The following is a 14,121-nucleotide window of genomic DNA, read 5'->3' on the forward strand; positions in this document are numbered from 1 at the left end:
CTAGCCACATCTGCTACCTTGGCAACAGAGAGAAGGGATGCTATAGACTCTGTAGTATAGAGGGTGCAACAGCCCTCTGTCACTGAAGGATTGCTACACAGGGTGATCCTTCTCTGCCCAGTTACACTGGGTCTACTGTCAGAATATACCAGTAATGCAGCACACAATGACCACATCACACTCCCAAACCAAACACTGTATCTACCAGCTCTGGAGAGAATCAAGAGACTACCTGAGAAACCCCTGTGTGAACGGGATTTTGATTAGACACACACAGACTGAAGCTGGACAAAGGTGGTTTTTTTTGTTTTTTGTTTTTTTGTTTTTTTTACAAGAGTTAAGCAAAAGGATTTTCTAAGATGTATATTTTTTCACCCTGTTTAATAAGTATATTTTAAGTTTTGGGGCAAGCTCACTACACTTCTATGTTTTTAATCTTCAGTTTTAGTGTGTTTAAACTCAACTTAATATTTATTTTGTTTCTAATTGCCTTTATTTTCTCCAACAATGTTTTTTTCCTAAGGCAACCTGAACTGAACTTGGTGACTTACTGGGGAAATTCACTGTGTGGCACCCTGGAGATCAGGAAGTGAGAGAAAGGCACCTGTCTAAATATCTGGTCACAAACGTGTTGAGAACCCCTCCTCTGACAGTACCATGAGGAACCTGGCTGTTGTCAGTGGGTGCACAGCAAAAGACTGAACCCTGGAGCGATGTTAGACCTGCACTGCAGCAACTACTGCCCTCCTCCTCCTTCCCTAAAATTCCCTGCCTGAAGACAGTAGCAACTTAACACCTTATGGCCTGCCCGCAACACAGTTTCAGAGTCCTGCTTCCCCAAAGACCACAAGCAGCAGCAGCGGGAAAGGCTGGGCTAAATTAGGCCTTCCAACTCTCCTCCCCCTGTGTAGGTGTCAAAACTACCTCACCTGGCACCACCAAGTCCCAAAGGGACTACAAACCAAAACTACTGGACTTGTTATTTCAACCATCTCAAGATCAGAACCTGTACTCTATTCTGCTCAGCACGTCTTCAACAGAACATCATCAGGAATCTCACAACACCAGAATCCTCCAGCAATCATTAACAGACTCTGCTACCACTTCCTCAGATGTACCTGTTGTAATGCAACTAGTCAGTTTTGCATCTGCACTGCCTCACCGTGCCCTTCACTCTTGTTCTTGTTTTGTTGCAATTGATCCTTACCTCTACCTTTTTCTATCTACCTTTAGCCTACCATTCCTATCTCAGTCTTGCTGCCCCTCCAACCTCTCCTGCTACTAAATGCCCTCATTCCTCTAACCATGATTTCATCTCTGTACCACCACAAAATTAAATTAGCTTGGTTAATAAGCAAGCTACCTACATTTAAAATTTAATTACATACCTTCATATAAACATTTGCAACTCCATGATCTGACTTCTTGTATCCCTTCTCATCTCCTCCCCTCACACCTTCACCACTATTATTATTTACCCATATTGCTGAAGGTTTAGACCCCAAACCAGTTGTAGGATTGGGGCCCTGGGTTGCAAGTTTTTCAAAGCCATTACTGTATATATGTCTGCAAAGTGTCTAACACACATCTGGGCTCTCTAAGTAACACAACACCACTAGGCTGACGTAGTGATCTCCACTGGGCAATAATAGCTTGAGGCATTATATTCTCTTTGCTCATCACTTTCTCAGTTCCCAAGGCAATGGCATTCTATGGTAACCTTCAGTTTCAGTCAACGTTTTTAGAGAGGGAACACTAAATAGCCCTGATTATCTGTTTCATTACAAACAGAGATGTTTAGAATTTACCTTTGTTACTATATACAAAATGAGGAATAGTTCAGTAGTTATTGAAAATAAACTTTCATTTAGAAGAAACGTAACCCACATATACAAAAGGACCAAATCAGACTTTGAAAAGGTTACACAAGACTTGGAAATCCTAACCCAATGAGCATAAAAAGACAAGCAAGACAGCCAGATGTCCATCTGATCTTTTGATAACAGCATCGGGGTTTATGCCAGAATCTCTGACTCTTGCTGGTTTTAACATTTCACGGTCAATCACCCCAAAGTTAACTTGCTCATTACTTCTTAATTCTTAAAGAAACAGGAGAGGTAAATTGGCAACAGCTAATTTATACAGGGAAGTAGGCTTTCAAACCAAATCAAACAATATTAATTTGTTTAGTTTAGTCATATTTTAAATTAATCAGACAGTAGTCTCTGAAAAAAGTCTTTAAGATAAAGAAATTACCATCAGTGCAAAGAAAACTCAAGAGCACGTTTGAAAAAACTGTGAAAGAAAAGTCTATTAGATCCAAAGAAACAGCTAGTAAAAACACAGAAAACTGCAAAATGTCTTATATTTCCTTTAGCATTCACTTCACTTCTAAACATCCCACAACAAATTTTTTCCTCCTTACACCTTTCTTTTCTCTTGTATTTCAGTCACACTCTTAAAATAAACTCCTCTTCAGCCCTTGATAATAATTGCATTGTATTCTTTTCTGTATTATCATAATAAAGCTATTAAAGCACCAAAAACTCACTACATTTAGGACTACTGCTTTTCTACTGAAGTGCAAAGCATTTTCTAAAAAGTTACAGTTTTGTCCTACCATCAGAGGACTTAAAAAAAAAAAAAAGAAAGAAAACCAGTTAACACAATTTTTATGCAAGATTTTTAATGTATCATGATTCAGATGAGGATTTCTGTTATCTCATGTATTTTTTTCTTCAGGAGATTACCCCAAAGGAAAAAAAGGTATTTCAGAAAAGAAAGTTCAAAGAAAGAAGACAACTAAGTTTCATTTTCTGAAAGACCCTCCCCTTTACAATGTTAACTGGACAAGTAATGCAGAGTTTAAACACACACACACACACACAGTGCTAAGAAAAAATATCACAATCTGGGCAGACTCTGCAGCTGCCCTTTTGACTTATCAATTTCAGTAAGCAAAATTTCAATCAAGTCTAGATAAAATATACTAATCCTAAATAGACCAAGTTTGTCACCTACCACTTTCTATAAGCTGCTTACCATGGTTTAAAAAAATTCTAAATTAAATGCCAAACAGTAGCAGACAGCACTTGTTTGGCTGATTAACTTGTAGACAAGCATTACAAATAAATCTGAGTATGGTCTGTAGCAAATTAAATTCCAGTGCTTTTAAGAACAAAGAATTCCTTGGGAAAGAGGATTAGTAACTTTACACCCAGGAATGCCAGTTTAATTTAATTGTTTCACAATCCAAGATTTAATATGCAAATATCATTTTGATATGTAACAGTGAATTTGATAAAGTAAGAAAACAACTTCAGAAGAGAGAGTCTGGTTGCATATTGAACTGTAATTATACATAATTAAGAAGCTGGCCGAGTTCTTCCCCCCCGCCCTTCATTATTTATTAACATGAATCAGAACAAGACTAATTAAAGTTTAAAAATTTTAAATGTATTCTAATTAAGAGTCTAAATAGTTGCATGATTAGAGCATTGTAGTTAAAATCCCACCTCAATGATCTTCTTGGCCTCTTTGTATTTTCCTGTATTCAGGAAGGCAAAGAAGATATCATAGAGCATCGTCATTTCACCTCGTTCTTGACTCACAAAGTCCATGGCTATAGAGAGAAGAAAACTCATTTAATTGTCTGTTTAATAACTGGGAAGCATTTTAAAAACAGATGTCAAAAATAATCAAACAAGTAAGATTCCCCACACCTGGCAAAACACTAAATAAGTGATGGGGAAATAATTTTCTGGAAAAAGATACTAAGAATGAGGACACAATATTTCAAGATACCTCGCAGCTCAAGGTTAAATGTATTTCAAGTGCTTTTGCTAATCTGCATTATAGTTTATAATAATTAAATTCAACAGCTTTAACAGATCATAAATTGGCATTCTATATTGCTGCAGACTACGAGGACTTAGGATTTCTTAAACATGTTGAGGGAGGGACATATAGAACAAGTTATGGTGTGTCAACACCAATAGACTGACACATATTCCATGATAGCAGCCTTCTGCTGATAGCTAGGGATTTGGTTGTGGAAACATTAGGTTCCTTCGTACCTAAAGTAAGCTTCATTTTTTTTAATTTGCAAAAAGGACACCTAGATGCTGCTGAAAGCTTTAACGTTATGTCCATATACTCTACGCATCCTTCCACTGTTTACACAGCCTGATGTACAGATAGCAAAAAACTAAACTAAACTAAACCACCACCTCCATAAAGAAGCCAAAATAACCCAACATGCAATATTTGACTATAACCAACTAACCTTTCTGCAGGAGATCAGTATTTCCTTGTTCTATTAGTCTGCACAAGATGTCATGGAGCCTAGGGATCTTGCCATACTTTTTACAACAGTCAATGGTAGCTTCCAGTGCAGCAGGTACATCATCCCTTATGAAAAAAGAGTATACAATTTAAGTTAAAACGATGTAAACAGCCTATAAGCAAAGTCTGCACAAGAACAGTACAGTATGGCTTAGGGTTTCAACTAAAATTCATGTAATCGCATAAGGATTTTTACATAGACTCCTTAATAACAGGCCATTAAGAAATTTGTCCATTCAGAAAATTTTACACATCCCAGAGTCAGTTTGCATTTTAAATTTATATTAGGACTGTCGAATAATCGCAGTTAACTCATGCGATTAACTCAAAAAGTTAATCGTGATTAATCGCACTGTTAAACAATAGAATACCAATTGAAATTTATTAAATATTTTGGATATTTTCTAATTTTTCAAACATATTGATTTTAATTACAACACAGAATATGAAGTGCACAGTACTCACTTTATATTTATTTTTGATTACAAGTATTTGCACTGTAAAACACAAAAGAAAGAGTATTTTTCAATTCACCTAATACAAGTACTGTAATGCAATCTCTTTATCATGAAAGTTGAACTTACAAATGTAAAATTATTGACTAAAAACCTGCATTCAAAAATAAAACGTAAAATTTTAGAGCCTGCAAGTCCACTCAGTCCTACTTCTTCTTCAGCCAATCGCTCAAACAAGTTTGTTTACATTTGCAGGAGATAATGCTGCCCCTTTCTTATTTACAACGTCACCTGAAAGTGAGAACAGGTGTTCTCATGGCACTATTGTAGCCGAAGTCGCAAGATATTTACATGCCAGATGCGCTAAAGATTCACATGTCCATTCATGCTTCAACCACCATTTGAGAAGATATGCATTCATGCTGATGACAGGTTCTGCTCGATAACAATCCAAAGTAGTTTCATTATCTGAGTCAGATACCACCAGCAGAAGGTTGATTTTCTTTTTTGGTGGTTCAGGTTCTGTAGTTTCCACATCAGAGTGTTGCTCTTTTAAGACTTCTGAAAGAAAGCGCAACACCTCATCCCTCAGATTTTGGAAGGCACTTCAGATTCTTAAACCTTGGGTCGAGTGCTGTAGTTATCTTTAGAAATCTCACATTGGTACCTTCTTTGCGTTTTGTCAAATCTGCAGTGAAAGTGTTCTTAAAATGAACAATGTGCTGGGTCATCATCTGAGACTGCTATAACAGGAAATATATGGCAGAATGCGGGTAAAACAGAGCAGGGGACATACAATTCTGCCCCAAGGAGTTCAGTCAGAAATTTTATTAACGCTTATTTTTTAAATGAGCGTCATCAGCATGGAAGCATGTCTCTAGAATGGTGGCCGAAGAATGAAGGGGCATACGAATGTTTAGCATATCTGGCACATAAATACCTTGCAATGCCAGCTACAAAAGTGCCATGCAAATGCCTGTTCTCCCTATTGACACTGTAAATAAGAAGCGGGCAGCATTATCTCCTGCAAATTGACACGTTTCAGAGTAGCAGCCGTGTTAGTCTATATCTGCAAAAAGAACAGGAGTACTTTTGGCACCTTAGAGACTAACAAATTTATTACAGCATAAGCTTTTGTGGGCCCACTTCATTGGATGCACAGAACGGAACATATAGTAAGAAGATAGATATATATATATATATACACATACAGATAAGTTGGAAGTTGCCATACAAACTGTGAGAGGCTAAATAGTCAAGATGAGCTATTATCAGCAGGAGAAAAAACTTTTGTAGTGATAATCAAGATGGCGCATTTAGAGAGCTGACAAGAAGGTGTGAGGATACTTAACTTAGGGAAATAGATTTAAATTGTAACCAAATTTGTTTGAGCGATTGGCTGAAGTAGGACTCAGTGGACTTGTAGGCTCTAAAGTTTTACATTGTTTTATTTTTGAATGCAGGCCATTTTTGTCAATAATTCTACATTTGTAAGTTCAACTTTCATGACAAAGAGATTGCACTACAGTACTTGTATTAGGTGAATTGAAAAATACTATTTCTTTTGGTTTTTTTACAGGCAAATATTTGTAATCAAAAATAAAGTGAGCACTGTACACTTTGTATTCTGTGTTGTAACTGAAATCAATATATTTGAAAATGTAGAAAACATCAAGAAGTATTTAAATAAATGGTATTCTATTACTGTTTAACAGTGTGATTAATTGTGCAATTAATCAAGATTAATTTTTTTTATCGTGCAATTAATCATAATTAATTTTTTTAATCATTTGACAGCCCTAATTTATATTTTAAAAGTAACAGGTACAGAAGTTTGCAAATTAACATATTTAATGGTAGACTGTCCTGTTTTGGAAATACAGACAGTTTCTCCACAGATGGAAAAACATCTTATAGAAATATCAATCATATGACTAGATCTTCACCTCAGACCTCTTACAAGTAGCAGAACATTTATAACATTGTGATTGTGAATACTCTTCACTAGGGATTAACGTTCAAAAGTCTGTGTACTCTGCTGAAAGCTGGACTTAATTTTTGCAGCAAAATTCCTGGACACTGCAGCACAGTATTGCAGAGGACTGGAAATTCTGTGGCAGTTTCAATTAAGTAAGTTTAATTGTTTCACTGTGTTCCCACAATTTCCATTGCTTCAAATTTCTGCACTAATATTTAAAATGTTACTTTTAAAGTTACAGAGTTAGCAACCCAAAAAGATGAATGGAACACTTCAGACCTCTCAGTTACATCTCTTGCACATTTGGGTACAAATCACTGCACTGGTTTACACTTTCAAAGTTATCCTCACAATTATGAGGACTAGAAGCCTTTTCTTTTAAATGAAAACTTATATTTTTTAGTATATTTGTCCAAAAAGGACAGATTCCAAGCAGAATCACACTATAGTCGTGGACTTATGTATGCAAAGGTTTTGTCTTTATGCTGAACTACATATGCTCTATATGCAATAGTCACAGTAACTTCAAACACCAATATATTTTTTAAAATATACTCAACCAGAAGGAAAGGACTCACGAAAGCTTATGCTTATATAAATTTGTTAGTCTCTAAGGTGCCACAAGTACTCCTTTTCTTTTTGCGGATACAGACTAACATGGCCGCTACTCTGAAATCAACCAGAAGGGAGTTTTAAAATAATTACGAATTTGTATAGCACTGTAAATGGAAATAGTGTTTTTTAAAAGAGAACACAAACCAAATCAAACAGTCCCTCTCCTAAAGAGCTTACAATAACATACAAAGCATAGGACAACAGCTGAAATATAGCAGAGGGTGTGGAGAAATAAGTGGTTAGAGAGACCAGTGTAGCAAAGTTATATGGAATTCGGAGGTTTAAAGTTTGGAGAGTAGAGGGTTGGTATGGGAAAAATATGTAAAAATAATCTGTGGAGCAAAAATCAACATTTGTTGTGTGATATTTTGATCCTTTCTATATTTTGAAAGACAACCAGATAAAGGCTGGTGAAAGTGGGTAGGAATAGACGGGTACGAAACATGTATGTTTGAAGCCTGTTTACAACAGGTGGTAAATCCATACTGTACACTTGACACAGTAATAATAATTTTTGAAACAACTTCTATTGAGCACCTCCTCAACAGTATTTCATAAGCGTGAACTGAGGAAATGATGTAGTCATTGAAAGTTAATTCATTTCCAAATTGTTCATATTTTTTTCTCTTTCACAAATGTTCATAGATAAGGCCAGAAGGGACCACTGTGATAATCTACTCTGATCTCTTGCCTAACACAGGCCCTACGACTTCCCTGAACTATTTTTTGTTTGAACTTCAGAATCTCTTTTAGAAAAACATCCTATCTTGATTTTGAAATTTCCTGGGATGGAGAATCCACCATATTATTTGGTAAGTTGTTCAAAGGTCAGTTACTCTCACTGTTAAAAAATGTACACTTGATTTCTAGTCTGAATTTGTCTAGTTTCAACTTCCAGCCACTGGATCTTGTTATACCTTAGTCTGATAGGGTAAAGACGCTTCTAATTTCAAATTTCTGTTCCCCATGTAGATACATGTGATCAAGCTTCCCCTTAACCTTCTCTTTCAAAAGAGAACTCAAGGAGATCAGTCTACTTTTTCCACTATATGGGATGATTTCCAGTCCTTTAATCATTATCGTGGCTCTTCTCTGAACCCCCTCCAATTTATCAACATCCTTCTTGAAACAGTGAACACCAGTACTGGACACAATATTTCAGTAGTGGTCACACCAGTCTCAAATACATAGGTAACAACCTCCTCAACTCCTACTTGAGACTTCCCTGATTATGCATCCAAGGATTGCATTAGCCCTTTTGGCCACAGCATAGCACAGGAAGTTCACATGCAGTTGATTATCCATGTAACCCCAAACTTTTTTCTGAGTTACTGCTCCCCAGGATAGAGTCCCCCATCCTGTAAATACAACCTGTATTCTTTGTTTCTAGATGTATAACTTCACATTTGGCTGTATTAAAATGTATAGTTTTATTCTGTCCATCTTACTAATTGATCCAGATTGCTCTGCATCAGTGACTTGTCCTCTTCATTATTTACCCCCTCTCAATATTTGTAAAGTCTGCAGACTTTATCAGTGATAATTTTATGTTGTCCTCCAGGTCAATGATAAATGTTAAATCACATAGGGCCAAAATCCAACTTCTGTGGAATCGCATTAGAAACATATCTGCTCAGTAATTATTCCCTGTGTAAAATTACATGTTGAGACCTATCAGTTAGCCAGTTTTTAATCCATTTAACATGTGCCATGTTAGTTTTGTATCATTCTAGTTTCTTAATCAAGATTTTACATTGCCCTTGATTTTATTACTATTTCATATATATTAAGATTTTAAAATGTAAAATATAAAAGCAGAAGAAATGTTAATGTTATAATATTACTGACACTGTGAAAATGAGCCTAACTTGACAGATCTCTACCTTATCCCCTTACTAAGCCCTGTTTACAGTGCATCTTCTGGCACCCCACAGAGTCATTTGAATTTTTGTCATTTGGGGTGAAGACTAAATTACAGGTTAATTTCAAAACTGTAAGTAGATGTTGCAGACTAGATTACTGTCATACAAGAGAAATACTATGGATGAAATATAGATGGATATAAAGCTTCATATAATCACATAATTCTTCTGCTTTAGATGCAAGTTCAGTTTAACACCTTTAAAATCAGTTTTTATTGAAAACTGCTCTCAAATTCTTGTGAGGCACAACAGCATTTACACATACAAATTAAAGTTTTCAGTTGTAAATTCAGCTCAGACTGATTCTTAAACTGCAATAGTATTGTCTCAGCTGTATACCCACAGCGTTAAAGTGACTGCTTTAGGTCAAAGCTATCAATAAATAAATGAATTAACTAGAATGTCAATCAGACACATTAATAGTTTTTGGTCTCTAAATGTATGATTCTGAAGATATTTATACTGTGTGTGCAGAATAAAAAAATCCAATAAAAAGATAATGGAAATAACATACGTGTTATGGTGTTTGCTGCTCGTACAACATACAAAATGTTTCCATACTCAGGCCCCCAAAATAAATTTAATCTCAATAATGAGACTGGTACATTATAACCTGGCTTAACAGACCATCACCTTAAAGTGATAAAAATCCTCTACATTTGTTTCAAATTTCCTCAGAGCCACATTGCTGGGGAGTTTTTGTTTTATAAGGCTGCCCAACCAGAACTTACTGTAAGACAACATTTATAAGGTGAATGCATAGGGCTGGTTGCCAAATGATTACAAAATGCAAAATAAAGGAAAACAAAACAGCTCCAGAATACACATTTATAATACAAACAGAACTTAACACTATTGGAATTGCAAAAACTAAACCTGGGAGGCTTAAATGACTTTGTGCTTGGGTTACTACAATTTGCAGAATAAATCATAGTACCTTTTAATTGTTATATAAAATGCAGTTGTTTAAAGATGATTTTTTTTTTTTTTTTTTAGTGGGTACTGGCAAGTATTTTTGTGAGAAGAGAGTTGTTAATTCAGTAGAAAAAAACCCCACTGACAAAACAAGAACTCACAACACAGCCTTAACGTTTAATTTATTTTTAAGATTATGTTAATGTTTTGAATGCACATTTTGCTACATCTTACAACAGTTTTGCACTTTAATTGAACTGTATGAATATTAAAATGTGTGTGCAAATAACCAGACAGGTCCAAGTTAATGTCTGAAAATCTTATTGGACACAATCTTCTTATACAATTTATATATTCATCAATATCCATATTTACATCTCAAAGGTTCATATAATGGATAAAGTGCCTGATCCCAAACACGTTTTAGTTAGTGTGTCCAGTGATGCAGCATTCACAACCTGGCTAGCAAACTTGTGTGTCCATGGGGTCATCAATGCAAGGTAGGGGTCTAAGTTTTTAAATATAAATTCACATGATCTATGGATCATGGAAAAGAACGAGAGTTTTATTTTTATGGGTGAACTACTATTAAAATTTTACTTCTTTTTATTGGTATTGACAAATGCCATTTATGCTTCTTTTTAAAGGGCAAACTCCTATTTCTCTTTTAAGAAACACTTCACATAAGCAGTTTCGATATTACTTCTCACTGCAATCTCTTCATTTAAAAAAAGGAGGTATGCTATCATAACCTAAATGACAGAAGCAGCCTAAGGCATAAGCGTATTATGTTTGACCCCCTCATAAATACAAGACAGCTCTAACTCAGCACTGCACTGCAATTTAGACAGTTCTATTTGTAAGAATCTGAGGCAAGTTATTTTTGCTTGGGGCCCTTGTGAATTCTTATATACTGTGGCCCCAATCCTGCAAAAACACCCATGTGGGTAATTTCACTTATACATGTAATTCCACTCAACTAAGAAAGACTACTTCCATAAATAAAGTTACTGACAAGAACAAGTGTTTGCAGGATCAGGCTCTGTAACAAGACACTATCTAATTCTTCTCTCATACCTATTTCAAATTATATAAACCATTCCCCTCTTGCTTCAAGCATAAAGCTCTAAACCTAACCCTTTTACTTGTAATAAACAACTTTCCAAACCAGAGAGTCTGCTTGATAAAAAGACTCCAAATATTGATTTTAATTGGAATGAAGTGCTACAACGTTATGCATAAAGCTTTAGTGAAGTGGCAATTTACCTAAGGGGTTTACTGATTGAAAAGCTCTCAAACCTGAAATCACTAGAGAAGGAGAAAGAAAAAAGGGACTCTGGAAGAAAAAAAAAAAAAAAGAAAACTCTTAAAACAAATCCCTCTCTGCAAATCTGAAGCAGATGTTAGCATGGAGGCAAATCAATTCAGTAAGGTACAATCAGCTTTACAAAAATTATTCTGTTAAGAAAACGGGCTCTTGAAAGAACTAAATGTTTTTTTCTGTTCATCAGCTACAGCGAGGAATCTTCAAGGAGACTGGTGTTGCAATTACAACTAATCCTCCCCAAAAAATTAACTGTGTTGAAGGCTTTGTAATTTCCCTAGGTACAATTTAGCTGTCACTTACTTTAAAATTTACTCAAACATGCGTTCCGAACAGCACTAACTTCACATGTCAAGTGCTTTCCAGCCAATTGAGTCTAAACTGGAAGTCGGTGTTAAACAACTGAATGATTAGACAAGATAGCTCATTTCCCTGCTCTTTTGTTCAGAATAAAATGCCACATTTACATTATCAGGCTCAACAGGATTTTCTGACAGAGGGAGAAAAAACCCTAGTGAACACTGTCCGTATTAAGCACATGAAGCCTGTCATTTACCAATCATCCTTCAAAAAGCAATAGCCATGAATGTAACTTAATTACGACCCAATGATCCTTGACGAAAAATCATCTTATCACTGTCCTGTCCCCCTAGGGAAAATGAACCACTTTTGTCCTCTGGCACTGATGATGCTAAATTCCTAATTGCAATAATGGAGTAAAAGAGCCAAACCTTCTTAATTTCCTTGCAGCACTTAAGAGTTTTAAACTGGGAGGAATAATACAGAACTAATATAAATACTTGGAATAAAGATGTTGAAAATTAGAAAAAACTGTCATCAATTAAAGATAAGCAATATTTAAAAATATTACTTATTTTTAAAAATAATGAGTTCAAAGGTCATTAAACGTATCGCATTTACAAAGGAATCATCCCTAGCACACAAAACCGCACATGTACTTAAGTCTATGAAACCTAGACAAGAACTATGGACAAACAGAGGATTCAGATTGCATCAACACACCTGCTATATGAGACACCAATGAAATGCATGTGTGTTCACACAGACTGCAGAACAAATTAACCCACAGGGCCCTTTAATGGACAGCATGAATTAAAACTGCTATTTTGATCATTTTTAAACAAATACAATCCAGTTATACCTTCTGGATATTTTCAAATGACTCTACCAATTAAACAGGTTGTGTTCACTGATCTCTGCTGACAAAATAGTTACATATTTTGCCTACATAGTTTAGATTTAATGCACATTTTATATTTAGCTACCTGGAAATTTTCTTAGCAAATGTGATAAGGGTTTTAAGTATGTATTTGTCCATGATGTATAAATTAACTAGCAGTATATTTTTCTTTAAACCTGGGAAGATAAAATATAAATTGAGATCTGAAATAATTCCATTTTTAGAGAAACTTTATAAATCTAATGAAACTAAGTTTCTACCTTACACAACATTCACATTTATATTTTAAAGATTTGCTTGTGCAACTATCTAGTAAGAGTAACATCAGCAGCTGTGGTAGAGGTTTATTTCCCCTCCTGTAAATAGAGATTATCAAAGCACTGTATAGCACAGATGCAGATTAGCTTCACAAACCTCTATATAGTTTTGTAAATCTGTTCGTGTTTGAATAGGTTTCCCTTGACAGTTGATAGAGGAGAGCAAAGAATAACCCCAAAAAATTACCCTCTAAATCCTCAAGGATTTTCATATTATACAGGTAACACACACACTGTCACAACATTAACCTCTCCCCATTATCAGCAATTGGAAGAATCAGTTCAAAAGTAAGACAAGTTTTGAGCCCAATCTTCAAGCTTATTATATTCCTATGGAAGATTTTGACAGATTGCTCAATATTAAAAACATCCAAAGTCAATATCCTGATTAGGATATTTTGCCATACCATTAAAAGAAGAATACTCTTGAATGAGGGATTGAAGATCAGATATGTAGGCTTTTTTGCAATTTTTCCTGGCGAATTTACATTTCTTAAGTTAATACAATGCTCACACCAAGAATAAAGCTAATACCTTTTAAGATCACTTAAAAGGATTTTTACTTTAATTGAGATAATTGCTTTATCTTGGGGAAAACAAAACCATCTTTATTATTTAAGTTAAATTTATTTCTATGATAATCTATTTCTGAACTAGTAAGTAAAATTTCCTCCCTGTCTACTCATAAAAGGGCTCGGGTGGGGTGGTATTAAAAATGGGTTTTCTGGCTATGCCAAAAGAAGGACAGGAGACATTTGACATGGGTTTAATCAGGCCGCAACTTTATTATTAGATATCTGGGACTACCCAGCAGACAACAATGTACAGTGCAGGTAATCCTATATTTATTCTGTAATTACCTGTGGGGCTTCTACCAGCTCCCTCTCTTTTTCCCTCCAACAAATCCACTGCTGGGAACTTACCGTCCACCCCCCCCCCCACCCCCGGTAGGAGGGTTAAGGTGGGCTGTAAGAATGGGGGGTAGGGCTCCCTGCCGTTCCAATCATATAGGAGTCCCCAACCACCCCACATTCGTCCATTTAATGAACG

General features: G+C 35.5%; 1 protein-coding gene across 1 annotated transcript in view; it reads right to left on the bottom strand.

Moving 5' to 3' along the window:
- The window catches only part of LRPPRC (leucine rich pentatricopeptide repeat containing), a 168,360-nt gene that overhangs the window by 87,719 nt on the left and 66,520 nt on the right, over nt 1–14,121 (bottom strand). The window contains exons 24-25 of the mRNA XM_048843005.2: nt 4,286–4,410; nt 3,516–3,622 (exon numbers count right to left, since the gene is read on the bottom strand). Coding sequence (XP_048698962.2) covers nt 3,516–3,622; nt 4,286–4,410 — 232 coding nt within the window. The remainder of the gene's footprint in view (nt 1–3,515; nt 3,623–4,285; nt 4,411–14,121) is intronic.

This window comes from Caretta caretta, chromosome 3, assembly GCF_965140235.1.
Source record: "Caretta caretta isolate rCarCar2 chromosome 3, rCarCar1.hap1, whole genome shotgun sequence".
In the NCBI taxonomy this organism is placed as follows: Eukaryota; Metazoa; Chordata; order Testudines; family Cheloniidae; genus Caretta; species Caretta caretta.